This window comes from Pogonomyrmex barbatus, unplaced genomic scaffold, assembly GCF_055798465.1.
Source record: "Pogonomyrmex barbatus isolate J1 unplaced genomic scaffold, ASM5579846v1 scaffold4, whole genome shotgun sequence".
NCBI lineage: Eukaryota > Metazoa > Arthropoda > Insecta > Hymenoptera > Formicidae > Pogonomyrmex > Pogonomyrmex barbatus.
The window spans coordinates 246,277-273,519 of record NW_028297138.1 but is presented as its reverse complement, the minus strand read 5'-3'; the positions used below and the strand labels follow the sequence as shown (position 1 = coordinate 273,519).

Sequence of the window (27,243 nt, the reverse complement as noted above, 5' to 3'; positions counted from 1 at the left end):
ACATGATAATGTCAATACATTATTGCACATCTCTTTCAATTTTTTCTTGAAAGATAAATGTTTTCCGACCATAACGGACGCATTGTCGCATGACAAGGCAACAATATTTGAAAAAGGTATTTGTAGTTTCCACATTTCATATTTAAATGCATTAAACAATTTTTCCGCGCTGCAATCTGTTGCATCGATATCAATTAATTTTACTAGTTGCGAATGAATTTCTAATGTTTCAATATGAACGTATCGAACGTGAAATGTCATCCATTTTTCACTAGAAATATCTGTTGATTCATCTATAAAAATAGAAAATTTTGTATTGTATAGAATATTTTGAATATTTTCTATCACACGATCCGTCTCAACTGGATATAAAACGTTCATAATTATATTCGTACATTTTTGTCGACTCATAGTCATGTTTTTCAAAACGTTAAGATCTTTGTCTACGTCTTTAAAAAAATCGAGTATTATTTTTGCATTTTCGTGTGAAATATTTTTTTCAGCGATTAAAGCAGCATATCGAACCTCCGCAAATTTTTTCCGTTCCTCAAAGGACGAAAACAGTTCGCTAATTTCTATGTTACAATCTTCATTCGATTATATTCATTCGATATTTAAATAATCCGTCATGAGGTGGCTTATGGGAGTGATTACCTGATGGGGGAGGGGGGGGAAGAGGAGAGTGAATGAATTACTCCATATTAATGAATACTGCGACTATTGACTGAATGTAAGATTGACTTGTCGCAAATATAAGAAATAAATATAAGAAATATAAGAAATAAAAGCAAATATATGTGAAAGCCTGTTGCGTAAAATATATTTTTGTTTGCGAGCATATTTAATGTAATATAATAAATCATGATAAAGTAACGAAAAGCATCATGACTATGAGTCAAAAATGTACGAATATAATTACGAACGTTTTATATCCAGTTGAGACGGATCGTGTGATAGAAAATATTCAAAATATAAAATTTTCTATTTTTATAGATGAATCAACAGATATTTCTAGTGAAAAATGAATGACATTTCACGTTCGATACGTTCATATTGAAACATTAGGAGTTCATTTGCAACTAATAAAATTAATTGATATCGATGCAACAGATTGCAGCGCGGAAAAATTGTTTAATGCATTTAAATATGAAATGTGGAAACTACAAATATCTTTTTCAAATATTGTTGCCTTGTCATGCGAGAATGCGTTCGTTATGGTCGGAAAACATTTATCTTTCAAGAAAAAATTGGAAGAGATGTGCAATAATGACATTATTATGTCCATGCCATTCTGCTTCATTAGCTTCGCATGCCGTGTGCTAAGATACCTCAGGCTTGTGAGGAATTCTTGAAAAGAATTACTATATAACTTGTAGTCCCAAGCGATGGTCTATTTTCACCGAATTAAGTAATGTTTTGAAGAAAGGACTCACAAAATTGTAAAGTTATGTAATACACGATGGCTTTCTTACCACGCGTATATCGACAGACTTCTTCAATCTTGGAATACGATACAACATTTTTTGAATGAAATGATCGTAAGCGAGAAAGGTACATCTGCAGAAAATTTGTTACGTGTCATGCAGAATATAGATACAAAAGCATATTTGCTATTCTTAAAATATACATTACATTTTTTAATGTATTTAATGCATTTTTCCAAGCTGAGAAAACGAGGATACATCTGTTACAGTCAAAATCAATTGATTTTTTAAAGAAATTTGTACAAATTTTATAAAACCAGAAATTTTAAAACATTTGCCAAATATAACATTTTGTAAGACAGAAAATCATAAATCTTTAAATGATATTTTTTTAGGATCGGAGTGCGAAGAATATCTTTATCAATTGATAGAGGATGGACATGCAAACATAGTTGCAACTGTTCGAGAGAACTGTTAGCGATTTTACATAATTGCAGCCGAAGAAATTTTCAAAAGATTACCAGTAAGTGATACATTTTTATCAAAATTACATTCTTTACCACATATAGCTTTATTGAGTACGATAGGGAAACATCATTTCATGATCTTTCTTTTATTTCTGCAAGAATGGGTGATTTTGACGAAAACGATTTAAAGAAAGAATGGTTTACCTTAAATTCAGATTTTTCAGTAACAGAGAAACAAGATTTGTTATAATTAAATTTTGATAATATGTGGAAGGAGATTTTACAAAGACAATATTTAAATAATGAAACCAAATATCCCAATTTAAGAGCCCTCTTCAATTCTATTAGAGCACTCCCAAATTCAAATGCAGCTCCGGAAAGAATATTTTCCCTCTTAACAGATTAAAACAAAAAAAACGAAACAGATTATCGTCGACTACTGTAAATGCCATTTGTATTGAAGTTAGCATTAAAAACAAGAAACGAAACTGCTTTAAACATGAAGCTCGATGAAAAGTATTTATCTTTTATGTCGGCAGATAAATTATATGTTACCTCTTCCGTAAAGCAAAAGAAAAGTTTTCACCTACATGCTGCAGACGATATTGCTGGTCCATCTTCGTCTAATATGCACAATAAAAAGAATAATTGCTTGTGTTTCATCAAATGCATTAAAGCATTAAGTTAAATAAATACTAATAATAATAGTAAATAATATTAATAGCAATAAGTTTAAATAAATAATATACAATATCTATAAAGAACATCGCATCTGCACAAGACTTTATCTTGTTTTAATGTGCACATATTACACTTGTTACAAAGATAAATGTGTAAAAAATATAATAAAAAATAAAATTAAAAAATATAAAAAAAATACAAAAAAAATACAAAAATACAAAAAAATATAATAAAATTTTTTATTTTTCTAATTTTTCTATCTTCTGTCTTCTTATATCTATTCTTTATTATTTTCTAATTACAGATATAACTCTTTCTAATAATAGATATAATTTCCATTTTTTTTAAATATAACGGACATTGTATGTCAATGTTATTAACCGTTTGAGTCCCAAGCAGCGCGATCGCGCTGTTGAAATTTTATGTCGAGAAAACCCAGCACATTTCGAGCATTGTGGACAACTGACGGTGCGTTACCGATTGTCGAAGTCGCGCGGTCAGATTTACTGAAGTAAGTACATAAGCAGTACGTAAACAAGTACATCACACAGCTCCTTTTAATGTAAATAGTACATTTTACAATAGGTAGAATAATACTATAATAATGCAATAATACATTACAAAATAAAAATTTTTATTTCATTGTTATCTCCTCAATAATTTTTATCGAACAAAATTTGAAATATTTATAAATTTACAGTACGCAAATATGTAATAATACAGATGTATTTTATAAAATAACGAATTACAAATTAACAATATTTTTGTGTTATGAACAAACAATTTAAATGGAGAGTAACACTTATAATATTGTGACATCGATGTTTATCAAAACATATTGGATGAATTCCTTTTTTACACGCAAATTAAATGTGATCTTTTTATTGCATTTTTGGTGCTGCAGATTACGCATTGTCGCAAGTTACGTTGTGGCAACTTTACTAAATCAAATGTTTTTTCCTTTACATAACTATGTGCTTGCTTTTCGTTCATCCACTGACACTCAATTTCAAAAATAATATTCGACATAAAATCTAACCGAGATATTGCTTTACTCTTAACTCTTTCCTTGTAGATTATATATGCATTTAAAATCATGCGGTTGTTAAAGACTATTATATGTTAAAGACCTTTTTCCAATATTTAACTGATCTTCGTTCATTGAGATAGGTATATAGCATTTTATCCGATTCATCGATACCACCCATGAAGGCATTGTAAGATTGAATAATAGCGGGTTTTGTCGAACGTATTTCTCTGCCATGTCAATTTTTTGTTATAGTCACATTTTGCTCTTCTGCTTTCGTTGAAATTAATAATACAGGATTTTTTACACTTTTTTTTCGCGATAGGCACAGAACAATACTTCATTGTTTCGAAAATATTTTACCTCGTTTACATTAGTTTGTTTCAAGTTATCGGGAATACATTTCTTATTCCTTCTAATAGTTCCAGTTAAATAGGTATCCATAGAATATAAATATCTAGCTAATTCTACGCTAGTAAAAAAGTTGTCGACAAAAATGTGATGCCCCTTATTCAAACAATAACTATCTTTTAATAAATTTACCACAACATCATATCCAAGTCCAAACTTTTTTCTATCATTAGTAATTATTTCTTTTGCATCTTTATAGCAAGAGAACGCCAAACAATATTTTGATATGGAATTACACAGTATCCAGAATTTTATTCCCCACCGATGATGCTTTTTATTTGGCAAGTATTGCATTATGCTAGAATAACACAGCGTCCCAACTAACGACTCATCAATTGATAATTCTTTGTGTGATTTATAATGTAATTTGAATTCTTTATTAGCGTGTTCAACAAGTGGCTTAAATTTTGCACAGGGATCGTATTTCTCGTGACCAGGTGGAAAACATAAAGAGTTATCAATTAAGTGAAAATATTTCAAAATTTGTTGAAATCTATTTCGAGAGAACATTCTTCGAAACTACGGTATGTTACGTGAATTTTCGGACCAATACGAACGTATACTGGATCTTCTTGTAATTCCCATTTCCAACAGCACTGCTATAAATGTCTTCATCTCTAAAACGGTAACGGGTATCCAAATCTCTGTTTCAAATGATTCTAATTCTCTAGGTAAATGCCTTGAATACTCCGCATATTTATTAGTTTCTTTAACTATTAGTGACCATAGTGTCGAATCAAAGAATAGTTCAAAGTATTCAATGAGTTTACTCTGGCTAGAGAGGTTACATCGCGAATCAGATTCTTCGCTATGCTCGAGAGAATCACGTTGATTAGAAACGTCTTCAGCAACTCGTAGACTGTTCAGTAGACATTGATGCAATAAATCACTATTACTATCCTCTGAAGTACTCAAAATGCGTTGTCTTTTGCGCTTTGCAGGAACAATGTAGTCGTCATCGTCGTCAATAATATGATCACATGGATTTGTGATTATGCTATAGATTTTCTTTTTCGATTCATTGTACCTTTTTGGGGATACACCAAATTTAGAAAAGTTAAACAGTAAATCTAGATTAATTTTTTACTTACTTTTTGCGTTGCTTCGTCTAATCATTTTGAAATACACAATTATGAACAATGAAAAACACTTACGGAAGAATATGTCCGATCACTTTGCAAACTGCAATAAATGTGACGGAGCGATAAGAAAAAGACGAGAATCACGTTACCTAACACAGAAGCGCTACAAGAAGCGTTATTGCTCCGATTGTGATTCATCGATATAAAATAAACAAAGCGCTATCGCGCCACTTGGTATTTCTCGACATAAAATAAAATAAGCGCCATCGCGCTGCTTGGGTCTTTTCGTACTCATTTAGAGAAAGTGCGGTTGCGCTGTTTGGGATTCTTCGACAGTGTTTTTTCAATACCCCCTGGGACTCAAACGGTTAATATAATGCTTATAACTGTAAGCGCTAAAGCGAACATAGCCTATATCGTAAAGCGCGATCGTTTCGATGGTCAAAAATCAGAATCGCCGAACGAGCAGGCTAGTTGTGAGAATAAAGAGTGAAAGAGTCAGAACTAGATTTGCAAGCCTCGTCTATTACCCGACGGCGGCCGAACTTCCGAACTCTCACGGACATGCTTTCTCCTTGTGTGCGGCATCCCCACTCCCTGACTCTCTCGTGACTCTCGTCTTGAATCTAGCATTACTGCACTTCCCTCGCTTTAAGGAGGAATGACAGAAAAATAATCGGACAATGTGAACTTAATAACGGATATATTTACATGAATTCATGGACATATTTACACTGGCCATCACGATTGAATCGCAGGATGAAGCATTTGCTCCCGAATCGGGCTTTGTATACCCGCGATACGTGTACCGCGAAGTAAGACACCTCGATGGTCTTCCCTTGTCCGACATCGACGATGACAGGTAGCGACGGTGCGGCAGGACCGTATACGGACCGAATGGCGGTGATCCGTGGGGCGGCCTGAGGGATCCTTGGAAGCCGTGTCTCGATGATGAGACGGTGGGACGGCGGTATCGATAGATCTGACAGCATCCGTGAGTCGGTTGCTTGTTGGCGTGTTCGTTGGTGCTGCGGCTTGAGTAGTGGCCGGCGGAATCGTCGGCGCCGCGGATTGATTTGCCGGCGGTCGCATCGTCTCGGTCGGAATATCGGTCGGTCGGTGGACGTGAGGACGCCGGGTTTTCCCCGCGGGCCTCACGACTTCCGGCCCGGGCGCCTTGGTCTCGGTGGCGGCAGAGGCTTCGTTGACGGGATTGCTGGCGGGTCCTCGACTAAGTCAAAGTCGGAGATGTCTCCAAATAGTTCCACTAACTTGGCGGCGCAGCGACTGGCTCCGCTGGCCGGATTTCGGCGGCGTGATGATGGTGGTTGCAACAACGTCTGCCACTTTCTGCTGGGCTATTGATCGCTACACAGTGGTGCCCTCCCAATCTCCCCACCAGGAGGTTTTGTCCCCTGGACCCTTAGTGAGGGGATTTGGCTCCCTCGATCCCCGTTCGGTAGGCTTTGCTCTCCGAACCCCTCTATCATGCATACAATCACAACGCATGCTCAGTTTGCTGCATTATGTCGCTATGACAGATTTCCTAACCAAAAGGTGATCAACTTTAATGCTTAATATCTCGGTTCGCGAGGCAGATCGCCGCGTTTTTTTTGCCAAATTCTTTTATTTTGAGCGAAATTGTGTTAATTGAGCCCAAATTTGTCAAAATCAGAGGTGATGAGGATATTCTAAATAATTACCCTCTTTACATTTTATTTTTCACATTTTATTTTTCACATTTGTTACATAACTAAACAAATCGTGCGGTTTTTTTCATAACATGTCTTTTCATGTAACTAAATAAATGGTGTGCATTAATATATATATATATATATATATATATATATATATATATATATATATATATATATACAGGATGTTCTAAATCTAACGCACCACATGCTAATGGCAGGTTCCTGAAGTCATTTAGAGACGGAAATTCTAATACTAAAATGTTGAGTATATAATAATTTTCGAATAGGAAACGTTTAAAAATGTCCAATCGGACTGTCCATTATTCGCGCGTTCAGGTCCGTCACATAGTGAAGGTGTTCCTAGATATTAATGTTTAAATATTAACGTAATTTTGCGTACATTTTTGAATTTTTTTGTAGTTTTTTTCTACTTATTTAATTAACTTGCTCTATACGTTGATAATATTAACAGCGGTTAAAAATAAAAATTTTACGCAATATTAGGATTATGTATCAAAATTAGCATTTCGTACGTAATAGTTATTTTAGAAAATTAATGAAACAAATATTAATATTAATTATAATAAAATAATTATTATAATAAAATAAAATACTGTTTTTTTGCATTAAAACCATAAAAATTTATTTTGATAAATTTTATTTATTTTAATAAATTTTTATTTTATATTAAAACTTAAAATTTTATATCTATTACAATAGATGTTCGAAATTTCTACCATCGCATTCTATGCACAACATTCTGTGCACGCCTTAATAAGTTATGCATTGCATTTCGAATTATTTGTGGTGTAATAGTGGCAATAGCTTCATTAATTCGGTCTCTCAGTTCTTCAGGATTATTAATCTGTTCCCGATAAACATATTCTTTAATATGACATCAAAAGAAATAATCTAAGAGCGTCAAATCAAATGACCTTGCCGACCAATTTATTGGACTGCTGCGTCCTATCCATCTTTCTTGGAAATTTAATATTTAATTTCGACGTGCATTTCTGAAATTATGAGGTGACGCTCCATTATGTTGAAAAAACATATTTTGCCGTTGATGTAAAGAAGTATCGTCTATCAAATCTACAAGATCGTTTCTTATAAAATCTGTATAAAATTCTCCCGTTAATCTCATAGGCATTTTGAAAGGTCCGATCTGAAACATAATATCAATAGTACATGTTACGTTGAGAATTTAACGTAATGTTGCGACCGTGCGGTGTTCCGTTCGGCGCTGCTGAAATTAATCAATATCAATCGATAAGAGTTTGAATAGAGGATCGGCCCTTGGCAACGCGTCCTTCTCCAACTGTTATACAGATTTGACGGCCAGATTCCGCGGTGGCCGGACGCGTTTCTGTACCGTTGTACCGTTTGTTCAATAAAGAGCGAGCTTTTCTTTTAACAGTGTTCTTCCTTTCCGAAAGCGCTCCGCCGAGTATCGCGATCTCGGGAAGTAACGCCGCAAACGCGACAGTAAGTTTAATAAATTAGAAAATAGTATAAATGTAATATAATTTATTATCATATCATCCATTATACCGGCCCATAAGTTGATACTGAAACGATGTTGATAATTCCTTATATGAAATTCATTTGGATTTTCATTTACCCAAATATGTGTGTTATGTGTGTTAAATAAACCTTCACGGGTAAAATATGATTCACCCGTGAATAAAATCTTTCCTACAAAACCGGGTTGATTTTTTCTTGTTTCAATAATTCATATCATGTATAAAATGTTAATCTTGATACATAATCACGTAGCAATAAATTCTGCACTTTTGTAAAATGATATGCGTGTAATGTATTTTCTTTTAAAATACGTTGCACTGAACTCTTCGACAAATCTAATTCGCAATTTATTTGGCGTATGCTAGTTGTTGGAGTCTCTTCCACAATTAATAAAACTGCTTCTTCATTTTCGGCAATGCGAGTAAAACATTCCACAACTATGTCTTTTCTGTTAGGCATTGCGGATCCAGTTTCACGAATATGATGTACTAGGCTTGAAAAAACGTTTTGTCAGATCTTCTGCGTTCTGGAAAACGTATTGCATACTCGCGAGCAGCAAGACGAGCATTTTGTCCATACTCTCAATAAATTAAAAGCATGTCACAATATTCTGTTGGCGTATAATCCATATTAACGTTTACTAATTTTGTTTCTTTTGACAACATTTTGTTTCTGTTTTTGTTTCTGCTTTTGCTTTTGTTTCTGATCGTATAGATTTAATGGACAAATGCCTTTACAACGGCAAAATATGTTTTTTCAACATGATGGAGCGCCACCTCATAATTTCAGAAATGCATGTCGAATATTAAATATTAAATTTTCAGAAAGATGGATAGGACACAGCGGTCCAATAAATTGGCCGGCATCTGATTTGACGTCCTTAGATTATTTCTTTTGGGGCCATATTAAAGAATATGTTTATTGAGAACAGATTATTGGGAACATAATCCTGAAGAACTGAGAAAATTAATGAAGCTATTGCCATTATTATATCATAAATAATTCGAAATGCAATGCATAATTTATTAAGGCGTGCACAATTGTGCATAGAATGCGATGGTAAAAATTTCGAACATCTATTGTAATAGATATAAAATTTTAAGTTTTAATATAAAATAAAATTTATTAAAATAAATTTTTATGGTTTTAAGGCAAAAAAAAATACAATGTTTTATTTTATTAATATTAATATTTGTTTCATTAATTTTCTAAAATAACTATTACGTACGAGATGCTAATTTTGATACATAATCCTAATATTGCATAAAATAATTTTTATTATATATATATATATACAGGGTGTTCCAGAACTGGCGTACCGCCCGTTGTCAACGTATTCTCCGTGAAATTTTAAAACGAAAAGTTCTTTGTCAAAAGAGATCCGATGAGTAGGAATTGAACTTTGAGCTATTGAAGTTAACGAATGGGCGTACGCGGAATTTGCGCGATCAGGATCGACAGAACAACGTGCAGCACTTCAGACACTTGTGTCGTGTCAGAGCGTTTATATGTACACACACACACACACACACACACACACACACACACACACACACACACACACACACACACACACACACACACACACACACACACACACACATACACACACACACACACACACACACACACACACACACACACACACACACACACACACACACACACACACATACCCTGTAAAAAGTTGTTTTTTTTAGCATAAAGAATCACATAGTGTATTCCAAATGCGGAAGTTTTGGGACACCTTGTATATATTAGGTGTACAAAAAAGTTCTGAGCTTTTTTTATAAAATTCAATCTTTATTCAAAAACAAACAAAAAATATTAATCAGCGAAATATTCCCCGTTTGCATCAACGACCTTTTGCCATCTTTCGGATAGCTTGTGAATTCCTTGACGATAGAAGCTCACCGGCTTCGAAGCGATAAAGTCATCAATGCATTTTCTTCTAATGCATCGTTCAAATTGGTCAATTGGTCAATTGTTGTTGGTAGCAGTCTGCCGTGATTGTTTCACCTGATTGTAACAACTCGTAATACAACACACCTTTCCAATCCCACCAAATACAGAGCAAAACCTTCTTGGTGCGGCTATTGGGCTTTGGCGATGTCGAAGGTTGACCAGGATCAACCCATGATTTTCTACCTTTAGGGTTATCATAAAGAATCCACTTTTCGTCGCCTGTAATGATTTTGTGCAGAAAATCTTTTTTCCGAAACTTTGAAAGCAAAGTAAGTGCAGTGTCACGCCGACGATTTTTGTTGTCTTCGGATAATTCATGCGGAACCCATCTGCCTTCCTTCTGAACTTTTCCCATCGTATGTAAACGTACGGAAATGGTTTGCTGCGTAACGCCAAGTTGTTCTGCAAGCTCCTTTTCAGTTTACATCCAGAGTTTATATCCAGCAGTGCTTGCAATTCGTCCGTTTCAATCTTTTGAGGGCGTCTAGCACGCGATTCATCTTCAAGACTGAAATCTCCTTGGCGAAATTTTTGATACCATCTTTTACAGTAGTATGACTTACAGCGTTCTCTTCATATGCACAAATCATTGCAGTGGCTTCAGCAGCATTTTTCTTCAGATGAAACATGAAGTGGATGGAAAATCGAATATGCTCTTTTGTTATTGCCATCGTGAACACTGATTTTTGAGGTTATGTGCATCAAACGCCAAACCGTATGGCATTTTAGAAGGCTAAATGTCAACGCTTTAAAACCGCAAAAGGGCGGGAAGATATATAAAATTTAAATTGTTATTTCGGTTGTATGAAATCTAAAGCTCAGAACTTTTTTGTACACCTAATATTATTGAATAATATTATTGAAAATAATTATTAGCTAAAACATTTAATTAAAAGAATAAGCTCTCTGTATGAAACGAAAGATATGAAAACAAAAAGGACTGATCCATGAAATAGGAACCGTTGCCAAAACATTATTTGGAAATGGACAATGACGACAAAAAATCAACGAACAATTAAATATTCTACATAACAAATAACAAACGACAGAACACATAATAAAAAACCAAATTAAAATTATAAACGCAATGATAGCCCATATAAACAAATCAATCAAAAAAACATTATCCAAAACAACGAAAACGTGCTAGCTAATGCAATTAAGAAATTAGAAATATCATAAAATTAAAAACTACAATAACAACGAAAAGTCACGAGAATATCAAGGAACATTTTAGAATTACAAATGTAGTTCTCAACGAATTAACGCGCCGAGCCGCCCGACGATCTTCAATCGCGTGTGAAAAATATAGCAATTATAATATTAACCGATTGTGCCATGATTAAAATAAATTCAGCAATTTGAAGAGAAGTGTGTGTCAGTAATTTCGAGAAAATTCCTTTACCCAGTGATCTTGCTCGAGGTTCCAACCCTTAAGACTTGGCGAATCCGACTATCTCTAATAACAAGGTAGCCCATCTAGGGTACAACAATAATGTCCATTTTGTTCATTAGCTGAATAATCATTTCTTCCAATTTGTTGTTAGTTTGTCTATTGTTGTTATTTATATCACTGTCTTCTTTTATATGCTGCAGTGACTTGTTTCTTTCTTTTATTATTTGAGCATAGCTACTGTTAGGCTGAAATTGTCTTACTGTGGGTTTGTTCAATGATATTTTATTTTGTTCCACTTCTGTATTGTATTCATTTTTCTTTTTTTCCCTTAGTCTAGGGAAGAGCTTCCGTTGCATGGATCTCACAGTCTTTGTATTATAGCTTGCAGGATGGTTACCTCTATAATTATGACATTTAACTTTTTGTTTCCTCTAGGCCAGTCAATGATCAAATGATTTTCTGTGCATTTTACGCACCTCAGACTTCTAAAACAATAGCTTTTTGTGTGCCCATATGCTTGTCACCTTGTATTGTGGTATGTCCCTTTTTTTATATAGTTGTTCGAATTTAATGATTGTATATAAGTATTTAATTCTGTAAATATCCTTGTTGTTATCTTGCTGTTGTAACTTTACAAAAAAATAGCCGGTAAAAGATTTAGCAAAAAATAATGGTTTTTTTGTTCTAGCTTCAGAGATATTAATTATTCTCATATCTTTGTGGTTTAGTGCTTCTATTTCGTTTTTTATTTCCTTTATATCTGCTAGGATGCATGTTTCGTAGAATAACCTTGAAACTTTTATTCATTTTATGTAAGTGAAACCATAGTAGAAACCACATAGTTTCCTTTCTGTTTAAGAGTTTCCATAATAGGTAAATATTTCTCTGTTATAAGAGGTTGTATTTTAACCATGTTGTTTCTTAATATTTTTAGTGTGTATTGGTTTTTAGCAGTTTGGGCACGTCTATTAGCGGGGCTATTTGACTCCTTCCATGAAGATCGGAGGTGACTTGTTTGTTATTTTATTTGTTAAGATAGTACTGTTTTCGATATTTGATTCTTGGTCATCCTTGACACCTACGAGGGTAGTCTGAAAAGTTTTGAGCCTTAACATGAAGATAACGTTACTCGTCAAAATCATTCTAGTACTATAATAGTATATGCTTTGAAAGACTTTTGTGAAAATTTCAGCCATTTTGGACGCTCAGTTATTGTTTAGTCGTTTGTGTCAGTCGATGTCAGTGTTTTTGTAAAAATGGAAAAAATTGAATCGTGCCGTGATTGAATTCTTACATTTGAAAGGCAATACGCTTGCGCAAATTAAAATCAAGTTGGACGCTGTTTACGGGGACTCTGCCCCATCATTTGCCACCGTAAAATGATGGGCAGCTGAATTTAAACGTGCCAGCTTGGCTGATGATGAGTGTTCGGGACGGCGAAAAACTGCGACCACCACTGATAACATTGAAAATGTTCACCAAATGGTATTGGACGACCGTCGAATCAAGATTAGAGAGATAGCAGAGGCTATAGGCATATCAAAAGAACGCGTTTGTCATATATTGACTGAAGAATTGGATATGCGTAAGCTATCCGCGCGTTGGATGCCGCGCTTGCTCACTTTGGACCAAAAACGAATTCGAATGAACAATTCCAAGGTTCCTGTTGGAGCGGTTCAAGCGAAACGAGTCAGATTTTTTGCGTCGATTCATAACTGTAGATGAAACTTGGATCTACCACTACACTCCAGAAACAAAAGAACAGTCAAAACAGTGCACTGCAAAGAGTGAACCTGCTCCGAAAAAGGTGAAGACGGTTTCATCAGCTGAGAAAGTAATGGCGACTATTTTTTGTGATAGTCACGGAATTGTGTGTATCGATTATCTTGAAAAAGATAAAACAATAACGGGAGCGTATTACGCATCATTACTTGATAAGCTGAAGGCAGAAATTGCAGAAAAAACGGCCGCATTTGAAGAAGAAGAAAGTTCTATCAAGACAATGCTCCTACTCACACTTCGGCGGTCGCCATAGCCAAAATTCACGAACTGCACTTCAAATTGGTTGACCACTGACCGTATTCACCAGATCTGGCCCCCAGCGACTTTTTCTTCTTTCCTAAGCTTAAAGTTTCGCTTGGAGGACAGAGATTTTCATCGAACGAGGAGATCATCGCATACGTAAACGCCTTTTGCGGAGCAAGACGCCAACTATTATTTAGAGGGGTTAAAGAGGTTAGAATATCGATGGGAAAAGTGTATCGACTTAAAAGGAGCTTATGTTGAAAAATAAAACTATATTTGACCGAAAAAATACTTGTTTCTATGTTAGGCTCAAAACTTTTCAGACTACCCTCGTAACTTATCATATTTATTCCTGGTACTTAGTATGTTTAGCCAATAGTCGTTAATTCGAGTTTGTCTTTTGTTAACTAAGATTTTTTCCGGATTATTTGTCATCCTTTTTTTATTTGCAACTTTTTGTTAATTTTAATTTTGAGTGTATGCGAATGATTTTCTATCTTGAACATGTTGTCTAGAAGAGAGTTGTTGCTGTTGTAACAATTGTAACTAGGAAGATCTAATTTGTGAGGACTGTTTCATTTTGGAATCCTGAATGTCTGTGTTATTCTCACTTACAGTTAGTACGTTTCTATGTACAGTCGCGTTTGTTATTGGCTTGTCTTCTATGCCAGCAGCGGTCACATGCTCCTCGACGCCTGCGCGGCCGTGCGGCCGGGTATTGAAAATTGCTGAACAGCTATATAGGCAAGGGACAACTTGTAAATTTGATAAGTATACTTGGATCGCTAGCCTTCCTTTTAATGCAAGAAAGACTAGGATTTTGCTAGGTCAAGTTCTGCAAGAAGAATGCCCCGTGGGGACAAATCAGAAACAGAAATCTGATCCTGTCTAGAAAGCAAGATTTAACGTAACAAGCTTTACTCACCGGTAGTTGGCGTCTAAATTTAAATATTTAAAATTTAAATATTTTTATTATTATTTATTTTTTGTCTAAAAATGTACACGTAAAATCGTGAAGTACAACATGGTAAAATAAAATAAAAGTAATTGTAAGATATAACTAAGTATGATCTAGTTATTTTATTTTCAATTTTAAATAAAAAATATTGCATTGAATTTTATTATGTTTTTTTTCCATTGCATATACAATTAATCCAAACATAAATTATATATCGCTTTTCAGAGCTAATTATATAAATTTATAATTTATTATATAGTTACATTAAAAATTATATATTATATAGATATATACTTACAATTACGTAGAATAAATAAGTATGAGGAAGAAATAGATCATTTATTAATGTTGAATATTAATTTTTCAAAATTTTTCTTTTTGTAGATAATAAAATTATATGTAATTATGCTGAGCGTATTTCTTCATCAAACAATTTGATGGTTCTGAAATACTATTTGATAGTTCTGAAAAGAACTGTTTAAATAATACTTAGTTCAGTGAAGTGAGTATTTAGTCTGAAAAGCGATATATAACAGAGATTTAGTTTATGTATGGATATATGTATAATTGTATACGCAATGGAAAAAACATAATAAAATTCAATGCAATGTTTTTTATTTGAAATTGAAAACAAAATAAGATCATATTTAATTCTATTTTACAACTACTTTCACTTTTATTTTACCATATTGTACTCTACGGGTTACGTGTGTACATTTTTAAATAAAGAATAAATAATAATAAAAATATTTAAATTTTAAATATTTAAATTTTATTGAAAAGAAAAAGAATAGAACCCTTAAAGAAAATTACCTATTATTTTTATAATTGCTGATGTTCTAATAAAATTCGCGCACACGCGGTTATTCAATGTCGTCAATGTAATGTTACGCGCTACTATGCGTACTCCCGCGAATCATTGCACTGCTTGTATACTACGCGACAATGTTTCGCGTGGTCCCACCGGAGCTCTAACGGCCTGATTTACTCAGACAGGGTCAATAACGTCGATAATGCTGAACGCGCGCGCGCACTTCGAAAAGATGCACATCGGAAGGAACACATGCAAATGAATGAAGAAAGAATAATAAAATAATAAAAATAATAAAAATAATAAAAGAAAGAATAATAAAAATAATAATTAATTCTTTATTTGTTTCATTTTTTTTCTTTTTTTAATTTAGAAATGCGCGAATTATATCTTCGTTGTGTTACAGGTCGTATGCATCTTTATATTTATCTGTTTAAATGTATAATTTGTAATATGTGCGTTTTGAATTATACATTTATCCAAATAGATATAAAAGACGACAGACTGATAAATAGTTAAATAATATAAGGAGATATATATAAGAGATAAATATAAGGAGATGGAAATTAAGAAAATTAGGTATTTTATTAAAATTAATACACATAACAAGTTTCTCAAAGATATTCTTTTATTAGAAATAAAATTATGCGCATCCGAATAATCGATCTTGTATGCAATTATTGTTATCATCTTTCCAATAGATCGTTCAAATTTTCAAAAAATTGTGGTTGACGCCTTAAAGATTGCCTACCATAATTGCACGACACTAATGTTACTACAGATAAGAAACAAAATGTAATCGGCAATTCATTGGTTTCAATCTCTCTTGTGTCGTGCAACTATGGCAGATAATTTAGATCTTGTTCATCCGCATTATTGGGATGTGGGAGTAGCTGTACGAGATATTGCATTTCGTATTCCGTGCAGTGAAACAAATGTGTTGAAGTGAATCAAGCGATGGCAAGAAGAGGAAGCGGAGGGCTTAAAGAATAAGCGGGAACACAATCGTAGCCAACGATCTACGACCGCCGAAGAAAATAGACTTCTTGTGAGTCAAATAGATTTGAATCCTTTTCTTCCGGTATCACATTCTGTAAAACAATTAGATTTACAGATATCTAGTAGAACAGCGTAAAGATGTTTACACGAAGCGGACATTATTATCATGCTGCACGTAAAATTGCTCTAACGAGCGAACATCGCGATAATTGTGTCGCTTTTGCACTGCATCAATTAAACACAACTTAACCGAAAGATTAGGATCAAACTATTTGGACGGATGAAAAAGTATTTTGTTCGGGGCATAATCGACGTCTACATGTGTGGAGGCAACTATCGCTTTGATAAAAAATATGTAGTTCCTCATGAGCGAAGTCAGCGCATTACTTGTGCTATGTGGAGATGAATAAGAGCACATTGTCCTGGAAAACTAATTGAAGTATCACCGCATATGGATGCCTTCGAATATGTGAATATTCTGGAGAGCGTATTACTCTCCAACGTTCGAAGAATATACATGGAAAAAGATATGCCAACATTTCGATTAGTACAGGATAATAGCTATACATACGTCTAACATTGTTAAAGAATAGTTCGCTCAACATCCAGAGATTAAAGTTTTGAATTGGCCATCCAAATCTCCAGATCTCAATTTAATTGAAAATATTTGAGGAATAATTGCGAATTTATGGGATTGTGGTCATGAAAAAATTAAACAAAATCTGGTTACACATGCGAGAAATATATGGGCTTACAGCGTAAATCGCAATTTTTCGAAAATTTCGAAAAGCGGCCCATTGGAGAAAAGATTATAGCAAGTAGTTGCACGAAAAGGATACTGGACAGATTATTGAATTTTTCAGTAAGATATTCAATATTCTTTAAACGGTTCTTTTTAGAACCATCAAAATTTTTGACAAAGGAACATTTTCATTCACATAATTTCATTTTCAATAAAAAGAATATCTTTGAGAAACTTGTTATGTGTATTAATGTGTATTAATTTTAATCAATTATCTAATTATCTTAATTTCTATCTCCTTATACATTATTTAGCTATTTATTAGTCTATTGTCTTTTATATCTATTTGGATAAATATATAATTCAAAACATACATATTACAAATTATACATTTATACAGATAAATATAAAGATGCATATCTGTAACACGACGGAGATATAATTCACGCATTTCTAAATTAAAAAAAAAGAAAGATGAAATAAATAAAAGATTAATTATTTTTATTATTCTTTATTACTACATGTGTTCCTCCTCCTTTCGAGATACACCTTTTCGAAGCACGCGTGCGCGTTCAATATTCGATGTTATCAACCTTACCTGAATAAATCAGACCGATAAGTTAGAGCTTCGGCGGGACCGGCGAACTCACGTGAATCATTGTCGCGTAGTATACATCATATCATATAATTGTAACATTCATGACAGATTCTTTGATATAATAAAGATTACAATTGTATTTAATGTGTATTAAAAGTAAAACAAATATGCTTTTTTGTATTTGATCTAAAATGTTCACTATTTTTATCAGCTATTTCTCTACTTGTTCAAATGATAATTGAAGTTGCTTGATATTATTTTAGAACAATTGTCAGTAACATTTTAAATTAATATTAAATATCGCATACTTTACATCTGTTTATAACACGCAAATGATACTTTATTCATATTTCTGCTACTACTTTTTCGAAGATATTATATGCCTTTACGAGCTTAATTGTTTTCTTTTATCAAAACCAAAAGCTTATCATGCTGTTAATGCATACATTTATAAGAAGCCGATAATTTATTTATGTATGTTTTTAGAAGACGGATTTTTCTCTAATTATAGAAGCGAGAGTTAAAAAATAGGTTACTCTATAATAACTCAATGATGCATCAGACACAGTAATATTTCTATTCCTAACGGTTTGTTTATTATTCATTCGAGCTACATTTCCCGTATACAGTATGTTCCACGAATAAATTGACAAATTTCGAAGTCTGATACTCACAAGTAATTAATAAAAAGCATCAATTGTTGTTAGCAATAATCTTGTCAATATTGCACAAATGTGATTAATGAAAATACGTGTATTTGCGTGCATAGAAGTACGAGATACTCATTTTGAATTTATATACATGTTCTTTATATTAATGTAATAATAATATGTCAGTGTTAAATATTTTGCGTAACTTCATGTAAACAGTTAAGCAAAAGTTAAGAAGCTTAAATGTTTCTGATTATCTGTGGTTTATGTCAATACAGCTTTCATATTTTGATAATGGAGTTGAATTGACTCATTGTTTATATAACATTTTTTTAAAAATAATATATTTTTTAAAAAATAATCTCAAATGTATTAGGTGTACAAAAAAGTTCTGAGCTTTAGATTTCATACAACCGAAATAACAATTTAAATTTTATATATCTTCCCGCCCTTTTGCGGTTTTAAAGCGTTGACATTTGGTCTTCTAAAATGTCATACGGTTTGGCGTTTGATGCACATAACCTCAAAAATCAGTAGTGTTCACAATGGCAATAACAAAAGAGCATATTCGATTTTCCATCCTCTTCGCGTTTCATCTGAAGAAAAATGCTGCTGAAGCACTGCAATGATTTGTGCTGCATATGGAGAGAACGCTGTAAGTTATACTACATGTAAAAGATGATATCAAAAATTTCGCCAAGGAGTTTTTAGTCTTGAAGATGAACCGCGTGCTGGACACCCTCAAAAGATTGAAATGGACGAATTGCAAGCACTGGTGGATACAAACTCTGCGCAAACTGAAAAGGAGCTTGCAGAACAGCTTGGCGTTACACAGCAAACCATTTCCGTACGTTTACATACGATGGGACAGGTTCAGAAAGAAGGCAGATGGGTTCCGCATGAATTATCCGAAGACAACAAAAATCGTCGGCGTGACACTGCACTCACTTTGCTTTCAAAGTTCCGAAAAAAAGATTTTCTGTACAAAATCATTACAGGCGATGAAAAGTGGATTCTTTATGATAATCCTAAACGTAGAAAATCATGGGGACCCTGGTCAACCTTCGACATCGACACCACATCCCAATAGTCACGCCAAGAAGGTTTTGCTCTGTATCTGGTGGGATTGGAAAAGTGTTGTATTACGAGTTGTTACAACCGGGTGAAACAATCACGGCAGACCGCTACCAACAACAATTGACCAATTTGAGCGATGCATTAGAAGAAAAGAGGCCATTTACTGGCCAAGGATGTCGTAAAGTGATCTTGCTTCATGACAATGCTCGACCACATGTTACGAAAGCGACTCAGGATCATATCTTTGCGTTAGGCTGGGAACTTCTCCCGTACGCGTATAGCCCAGACATGGCGCCTTCCGATTACTACCTATTCCGGTCGCTGCAGCATCATTTGGCTGATACACATTTCGTGAGATTTGAAGAGATACGAAAATAATTGATTGACTTTATCGCTTCGAAGCCGATGAGCTTCTATCGTCAAGGAATTCGCAAGCTACCCGAAAGATGGCAAAAAGTCGTTGATGCAAACGGGGAATATTTCGCTGATTAATATTTTTTGGTTTGTTTTTGAATAAAGATTGAATTTTACAAAAAAAAGCTCAGAACTTTTTTGTACACCTAATATTAACGATGATTGATTTATTCGCATTAGTTGTTTATTCCTGTAAAAATAATGAAGATATCAATAAATATATAATAGAAAGTGTAAAAAATTAAAGATTAAAAACTGTCGATGCTTGCATGAAAAATTAAAAAAAAGTTTTGCAAGAGAGAAGAGCTTAAAAAAGAATAAGGGTTATAAAGAGGATAAATCTAAAGAATGGATCGTTGTTTAAAAACGACATATTATAATTGAGAATTATAAGTGTTATAAGTTTCTTTTACGGAGACCCTGTCGTAGGGTAAAAAGAAGCGGGAAGGCGGAACTACTACCGGTGGCACTGGACCGAACGAGATTGTCACTTGTACCAACTGCGGACCTAATCCCTGCACGCACACTGCAACGAATGGTTGCACCGCCGAGGTAAGCAAATTTATTATATGTATATACAAGTATATAATAATCAATTATATAAAAATGTTATTGCTTATTTTTCTTTACTAAAAAATACAACATTGTACATATATAACTTTGTATAGTAAACTTAATTATTAATTTTAAATGTAATTTAAAATATATACAATAAATATTAAATATATTAAATGTTATTACATACACAAATCTTTCGTTAATTTAGAAAATTGAACTTTATAAGAATAAATAACATTATAAATAAGAATATAAATAATAATTTTATGCTCTTTTATATTACAAAAAATCTAATATATGGCAATTCTTTGCCCTCTTTTGCTTATTATTGATTCTTATTAATGTTACACATGATCGATCAATAAAAATTTTAAAAGCCTTAGATTTAAATTTTTCAAACCTTGGTCACAATAAAAAGACTTTTCTTCTTGCAGTTAAGAAAAAAGGATCCGCCGCATCCGATTAGGGTAGCGAAGACGATCGACGTGATAGCAAGGATCACTTTTCCAATCGCCTATTTCATGTTCCTCACTTTTTTCTTCATTCACTACAAAGGCACTTCGTAGAATAATGTATAACTATCTTTGAGATATTTCCCATTTTGCTGGTATGAGCAACAACGAAGCTTTGCAATAGATGTTGAAATTTGTGCCATAAAAATCAAATTTAAACTCAAGTTTTTTTTAAGATCAAAAATGTTTCGAAGTAGAATCGATAAAAGACATTGATAATCATTTGTCATAATATTTATTATAATTATTAGATATAAAGACAACAACACATAATGTAGACAAATAAATATTTAAAATAAATCTAAAATTAAATTGTTAATATTACTCTATAATTCAACAAATGAAACAAATTAACTATAACGAATACATGGAATTTCTGAAAGATAAAAAAATTTTTCTGAAGAGAGAAAGAATTGCTAATTCAAAAATATTTGAAAGCACAACATAAAAAAGAAAAATACCAACAGGGGAATTATCTCTGACTAGTTTCCTTTTTCTCTTACGTGTGATAATTTTCCAAAAAAACACTTCTTTGTGCAGAAAGTAGATCATGTTTTGCGATCACATGCAGCGGCCATATGCACTTATCTCAGTCTGTTTTCTTTCTTATATCTTAGATAGAATAATCGCTGGCGACCACTTCAGCTAAGCATAAAGAATAATGCTTAGCTTAGTTAACGACGATCAAAGGTAATATAATAATTACAGACAAACATCCATTCTTAACATTCTTTTATGATGCGTTTCAAAATATATTGACAAACAAGTATTGAACATCCATGTCCACATCCACATCCAACACTACACATTTCTAGTACTATATTGATACATTTCCAAATGTATTCTTAATTTCTATATTTTTAACATTTTTTTGTGCTACTATGTAATTCATATTCGTTATATGATCATAAGGTAAGGAAATTTTTCTTTATGATATTATATAATATTATATGAATATGCTGATACTAAATGCACTTACACAAAGACACAGCAAAAACTATAAAATATTAAATAAAATGAGTTATTCAAAGAGGGAAGATTTGATATATTAAAGTATGAATAATTTGCGTGAATTAGTTAGTTTTTGGAAAATATGCAATTAAATTTGAAATTTGATAATCTCCTATTACAAATTCTATGTTGTAAGAATTTTGATCATATAAACAATATAGCAGAGTGGCCGAGCGGAAGAAAGAACACGATTATATTTCATTATCTGCCGAAGAGTTCGAGTATTCTTAAAGTCAAATATAACCAACCGTTATATTTTATGATAAGTAATTATTTTTTTAAGCAAAAATGCTAATAATGAGTGTCATTACAAATTGTTATATATAATATTTGTCATATAATATGTAATAAAAGACAAGATTCTTTTTTTTATTTTAAATTATTTATTATAAAATTTGAACATTGCTGTATAACAATGTAGGTAAAATTAATATAAAAGCACTAAGAATAGCCAATAAAAGTCATAATATAGTATTTGTATTTAATTATATATTGTTTCGAAGTTGAATATTGAAAATATTTGTACATTATATCGAATATTGCTTTTAGTTGGGATCTTAAGTTTGTTATAATTAGTGTTCTTGCAAATATTGATTTGTAAAAAAAATCTTTATGTTTTTTGTATATTACATATTTATTTATTTATTATAACAATGGAAGAATCAAATGTAGATCTATTGTTCCATTTCTAGAACATATCTTATTCGCAAAATCCGATGTGCCAAAAAAAGATTTAACGGATATTTCGAAGTAAATATTTACTTTATAATTATTACAAAAAGACGTATTGTAGTAATATTAAATTTATTTATTTAGTCTATATGTTGACTAATAAAGACGTTCTTTTATTACGTATGCCTAGCTGCCTCCCTCCCCCACATTAACAAAATTGAACGAAGAAATTATATAATTATTCGGTTATTGCGATAAATATTACCACATGCTTCAGTAGTTGACAGATTGATTTTATGGACTCTGATTAAAATCTCGGATAATAGAGTGAGATTTCAATCCTAGCTAAATATTTTTGCTACAAAAATTTCTTGCAAAGATTTAATTAATATTATCAAATTGATAAGGGGAAGATATAACTCTTAATTGTTATGTTTCAAAAACGTAAACGTTTAGATTAGTTAGAGCAATAAAAATAAAAATGTTTCTTGAATTATTTAATAAACTCCAAAATTTAAAAAATAAATGTTAAAGTGCTAAAAATCTTGTCTAACCCCTTTGATCCCTATTTATTTTTTATTGAATATACTAATATGTTCATTTATTTGAATCTTGTTACAAATATATTATTAAAATTTAATTTGATTCATGCCAATCAATTTCAAAAATTTGTAGATTCTGCGAAAAGGTTGAAAGTTATTTAAAACTTTTATAAATATATTTATAAAAAATATACAAATGTGGGAAAATTACAATGTGGAGAAAATCAAATATTTTGTATCTAACGAGAAAACATAATAACTAAATATAGATTAGAAGAAAGTTTCAATATCTCAAGATGGAGAGTATGTACCATCTACAAAAGTTATAACAAAATGTCATTTGACTGATTTACGAATGACATCATAAACAATTAATTACAAAGCAACAATTACAGCAAGGGGCTACTAACTCATTTTCCGAAATCAAATAATGATAACATAGAAAAGGAAAATACATGTGCTTTTTTCTTTGTAGTATTGTCAAGATTAACTGATTTTGTAAAAAATTAAAAAATTTTATATCATCGATATTTTTTTAAAAAAGGAAATAAGATCGCCACAATACTTTTCCCCTTTGAATAAGTTATGACTTATTTTATTTCGTATTTTGTAGTTTTTGCCACCTCCTTATCAATTTATATTACAAATAAAAAAGACCAACTTGAAGCCATCATTATTTAATTTTTGAATATGCAGTAGGAAGAAGTTATCTTTTTCATATTATTCTTTAGTTTAAATTAAATTAAAAACTGAGAATAGTATTCCGAAAACGACATACCTCCAATTTCGATGAAATTTTATGGAAACTTTTCTTTTAGAAAAGCCTCTAAAAGGATTTTTGGCGACTAGCACGGGAAGATTTTTTATGGTGAAATAGTAAAAATGTTAAATAAAACTTACAATAATGAAGACTAATACTATAATCTTAATGATATGTTATCAAGGTCATGATTTTGAATAATCCTAAAGAGATTTTAGTCGCTCATTATTTATTACAAAGTTATTAATAAAAAAATTTCGAAACATATAACGGTTTATACTAATATTATCTGGTACTAATTGTTAATAGATGTATAAATAATAGACATGTAGGCGAGGGAGGGTTTAAATAATACTCGTAGATCTCTAATAAACGTAATATAATATTTATTTAATTAATTATTAAACTTATTGTTAGTAATATTTTGCTTATTTCTAATTTAACATTAATTAATTGTAGGTAAAATGTTTTAATATCTTTTAACATTTGATTGAATGGATTTATGTTTAATTTGCGTATGCGACACATAAATTCGCACATAGATCGGATAATTGAGCTGAATGCACACCACCACGAGATAATTGGCGGCGCATCAAGGCGCCAAGATAATTTGATACTTTGATTGTGTGCGTCAGTTTCAGAATCAACAAATTCTTTAGAATGATTCACTGTTTTATGAATGTATCCGTGATTCTTGAGATTAATGTAACCTTTCCAAGAATTTGTATTTCAGAATATGTATTTCAGTGCCAGTGTTACGTATTTTTTTTTTTTTTATTAATGTAATTAAAATATTTTCGTAATTTCTCTTTTGTTTTCTGGACAAATTTCTAGATAATTGATTGAATGTCCGTGATAAATCATTTCGAGAATCCAGAAACCTTCTACGATACCTTCTCTGTGATATTTGCGATGACCTATTTTACACTTGTCGATCTTTACTATTTTGTTTGGCCCGCCAATTAATTTTTCATGTTCGAATTCTGTTCCTAATGCAAGTATGCAAACTTCTCTGCAGTAAGATATTCGATCTGCAACAGTTTCACGAGATGTTTGTATAGTCAGTAATGATGCTGCTTTCACGAATCATTTGTTCGATGTTCACGGAATAGCAATATATTTCATATTCACGGAAAAGCAATATGTAATTATCATACAAGTTACAAGAGAAGTGTGGTATCTTTCAAATTAAATATTTTCTGTATTACTATGACTGTATTATTGATTGTATTTGCAACTATATTATTGATTGTATTTGCCTTTTTTTGACATAGAAAAATACCACAAATATTTCTCGATTCGATCAGAGTCGATATAATGTTTATGCTTTGGGCAATGTCTTTGTGTTGGTATTAATTCAATATCACACAACTATTATAAAGTGCTTGAAGAAGTCTTTTAAGATGTTTGCTAACATGTACAAATTGTACTTCGTGTACAAATTTTGCTTCGTTTTTGGTGACACTACAAAATTGTATAACGAGATTTTAATAAACTTTAATTAAACTTTAATTAAGAATGAATCTTATAATACATATACTTACGAAAATAAATCTTGCGAAAAAATGAAGATGTTTTCTGTCTGAAGAGTCACGACTGTTTGGTTTACAATAAGTCATTTTTCTTTTTAATGCATTTGTTTATCATTATAAAATTACCTTTCTAAAAAAGGTAAAAAAAGAGTGTCAAGTATAACGCTTGAAAAAAAAAAGAAATTGTTGTACCTAATTAAAAAATAGAATCTAGTTAACAATATCTTTCATTTAAAAAAAATAGAATCAAAGTGGTACATATCTCTGTATCTTCATTGAAGAATCTTTCTATTCTAACCCCCATGTGGTAATAGTTTTAAAAACAAGATAAGATAATAAGGGCTATAAGAGTCAAGAACAGAAAATAGAGTGCAAAATAATTTTTGTACACGTCTTTAATCAGAAGTCATTTCCAAACGTTTCGACTTTCTTTCGGGTCATCTTCAGTAAGTATCGTACATATAATTACCGTAATCGATGTTACATGATTGGAGCGTACATGATGAATCTTAAAGAATGTAACCGCCATGGAGGAAGGACGATATTTCGAGAGACCTTGTTACAACAATTCCAAAACTGATATTGGAGACGCTATGTGAAAATATTTATAAAAGGAAAATTGTTAGTGAAGTTAAAAGTTAAAATATAGTTTCATAGAAAAAACAGTCAAAAAAGAGAAAAAAAAACAAAACTGCTGAAAACACTCACCCCGAAGATATCGTCCAGAACTGGATGACTTTTAAATAAAGACAAGCAAATGATTAGTGGCCATCATAATGCATGGTTAATAACGAAGTATCTCTCGTGATCAAAATTATAACAATCAATAGTATAAAAAGTAATTAGTCCGTAAATATTTTTTCAAATAAAAATTTTTTTAAAAAAGTGGGGCGATACCGTGGAGTAAACCGAGAGAGACTCATGCAATGACTGACTGGTAATAAAATTAAATAACAGAAAGTAAGAATTGAAAGTCGAGTTTGTTATGAAAAGAGATACAGATTATGTTTTTATATTATTAAGCATAGGAGGATATGCGAGACTAAGGAACTCTGTGTCTGTTTGCAAATTTATGCCTTAGTTTGTTGTTTAATATGCACCATCTCTGAAATTAGTGTTTTATTAAAATTTTTTTCTGTCCAATATCCAAAACTCTCACATTTTTCCATCGAAATCATGCTTTTGACTTATCCTGTGATCAGTAATAACAGAATGTGTGGACGTGTTCCATCTAATGTGTCTCCGGTGTTCACTAACCCTAGTTCTTAATTGTTTGTCCATTTATCCAACATTTGATGCATTACATTGTATGCAATTTATTTTGTAGACAACATTTTTTTTGTCTAACAGTAGGACGGGATCTTTGTGTACTCTAATTAATTTATTTAATTTATTAAAACTAAAGAAGGCTAATTTTTTATTCGTTTCTTTCAGGATGTTCTTAAATTTTTCGGTGACATTTTTAACATAAGGAAGAGTGAACTACGAAGATCTTTTCTGTTCAATGCATAAAGTGTCTTCAGCGTTAGATTTATATTTCATATGATTGTAGATTAAAAATCTAATTCTTTTGTTAATCGTTTCAAAGATGAAATTCAAAGATCATTCTTTAAGAGTGTTTTTATCATGAATTCGAAATTTCTCATGTGAAAGATTGGATGAGAAAGATAAAAAATCCTATCGACCATAACTGCCTATAACTCTTCTG

The 27,243-nt window shown here is 32.0% G+C and overlaps 1 protein-coding gene across 16 annotated transcripts in view; it reads left to right on the top strand.

Annotated features, from left to right (window-relative positions):
• pHCl-1 (pH-sensitive chloride channel 1) overlaps positions 1–27,243 on the top strand; it is a 1,184,550-nt gene that overhangs the window by 1,146,218 nt on the left and 11,089 nt on the right. For 6 of the 16 annotated variants that reach the window (XM_089080698.1, XM_089080691.1, XM_089080688.1 and 3 more), the window contains 2 exons: positions 20,387–20,500; positions 20,941–25,718. The exons of 1 other annotated variant lie outside the window; for it this stretch is intronic. In XM_089080698.1, coding sequence (XP_088936824.1) covers positions 20,387–20,500; positions 20,941–21,072 — 246 coding nt within the window. In that variant the 3' untranslated portion in view covers positions 21,073–25,718. Of the gene's footprint in view, positions 1–12,608; positions 12,681–14,370; positions 14,552–20,377; positions 20,501–20,940; positions 25,719–27,243 lie in introns of those variants that run through there. 9 more of the 16 variants (XM_089080696.1, XM_089080692.1, XM_089080699.1 and 6 more) reach the window with 5 other exon arrangements.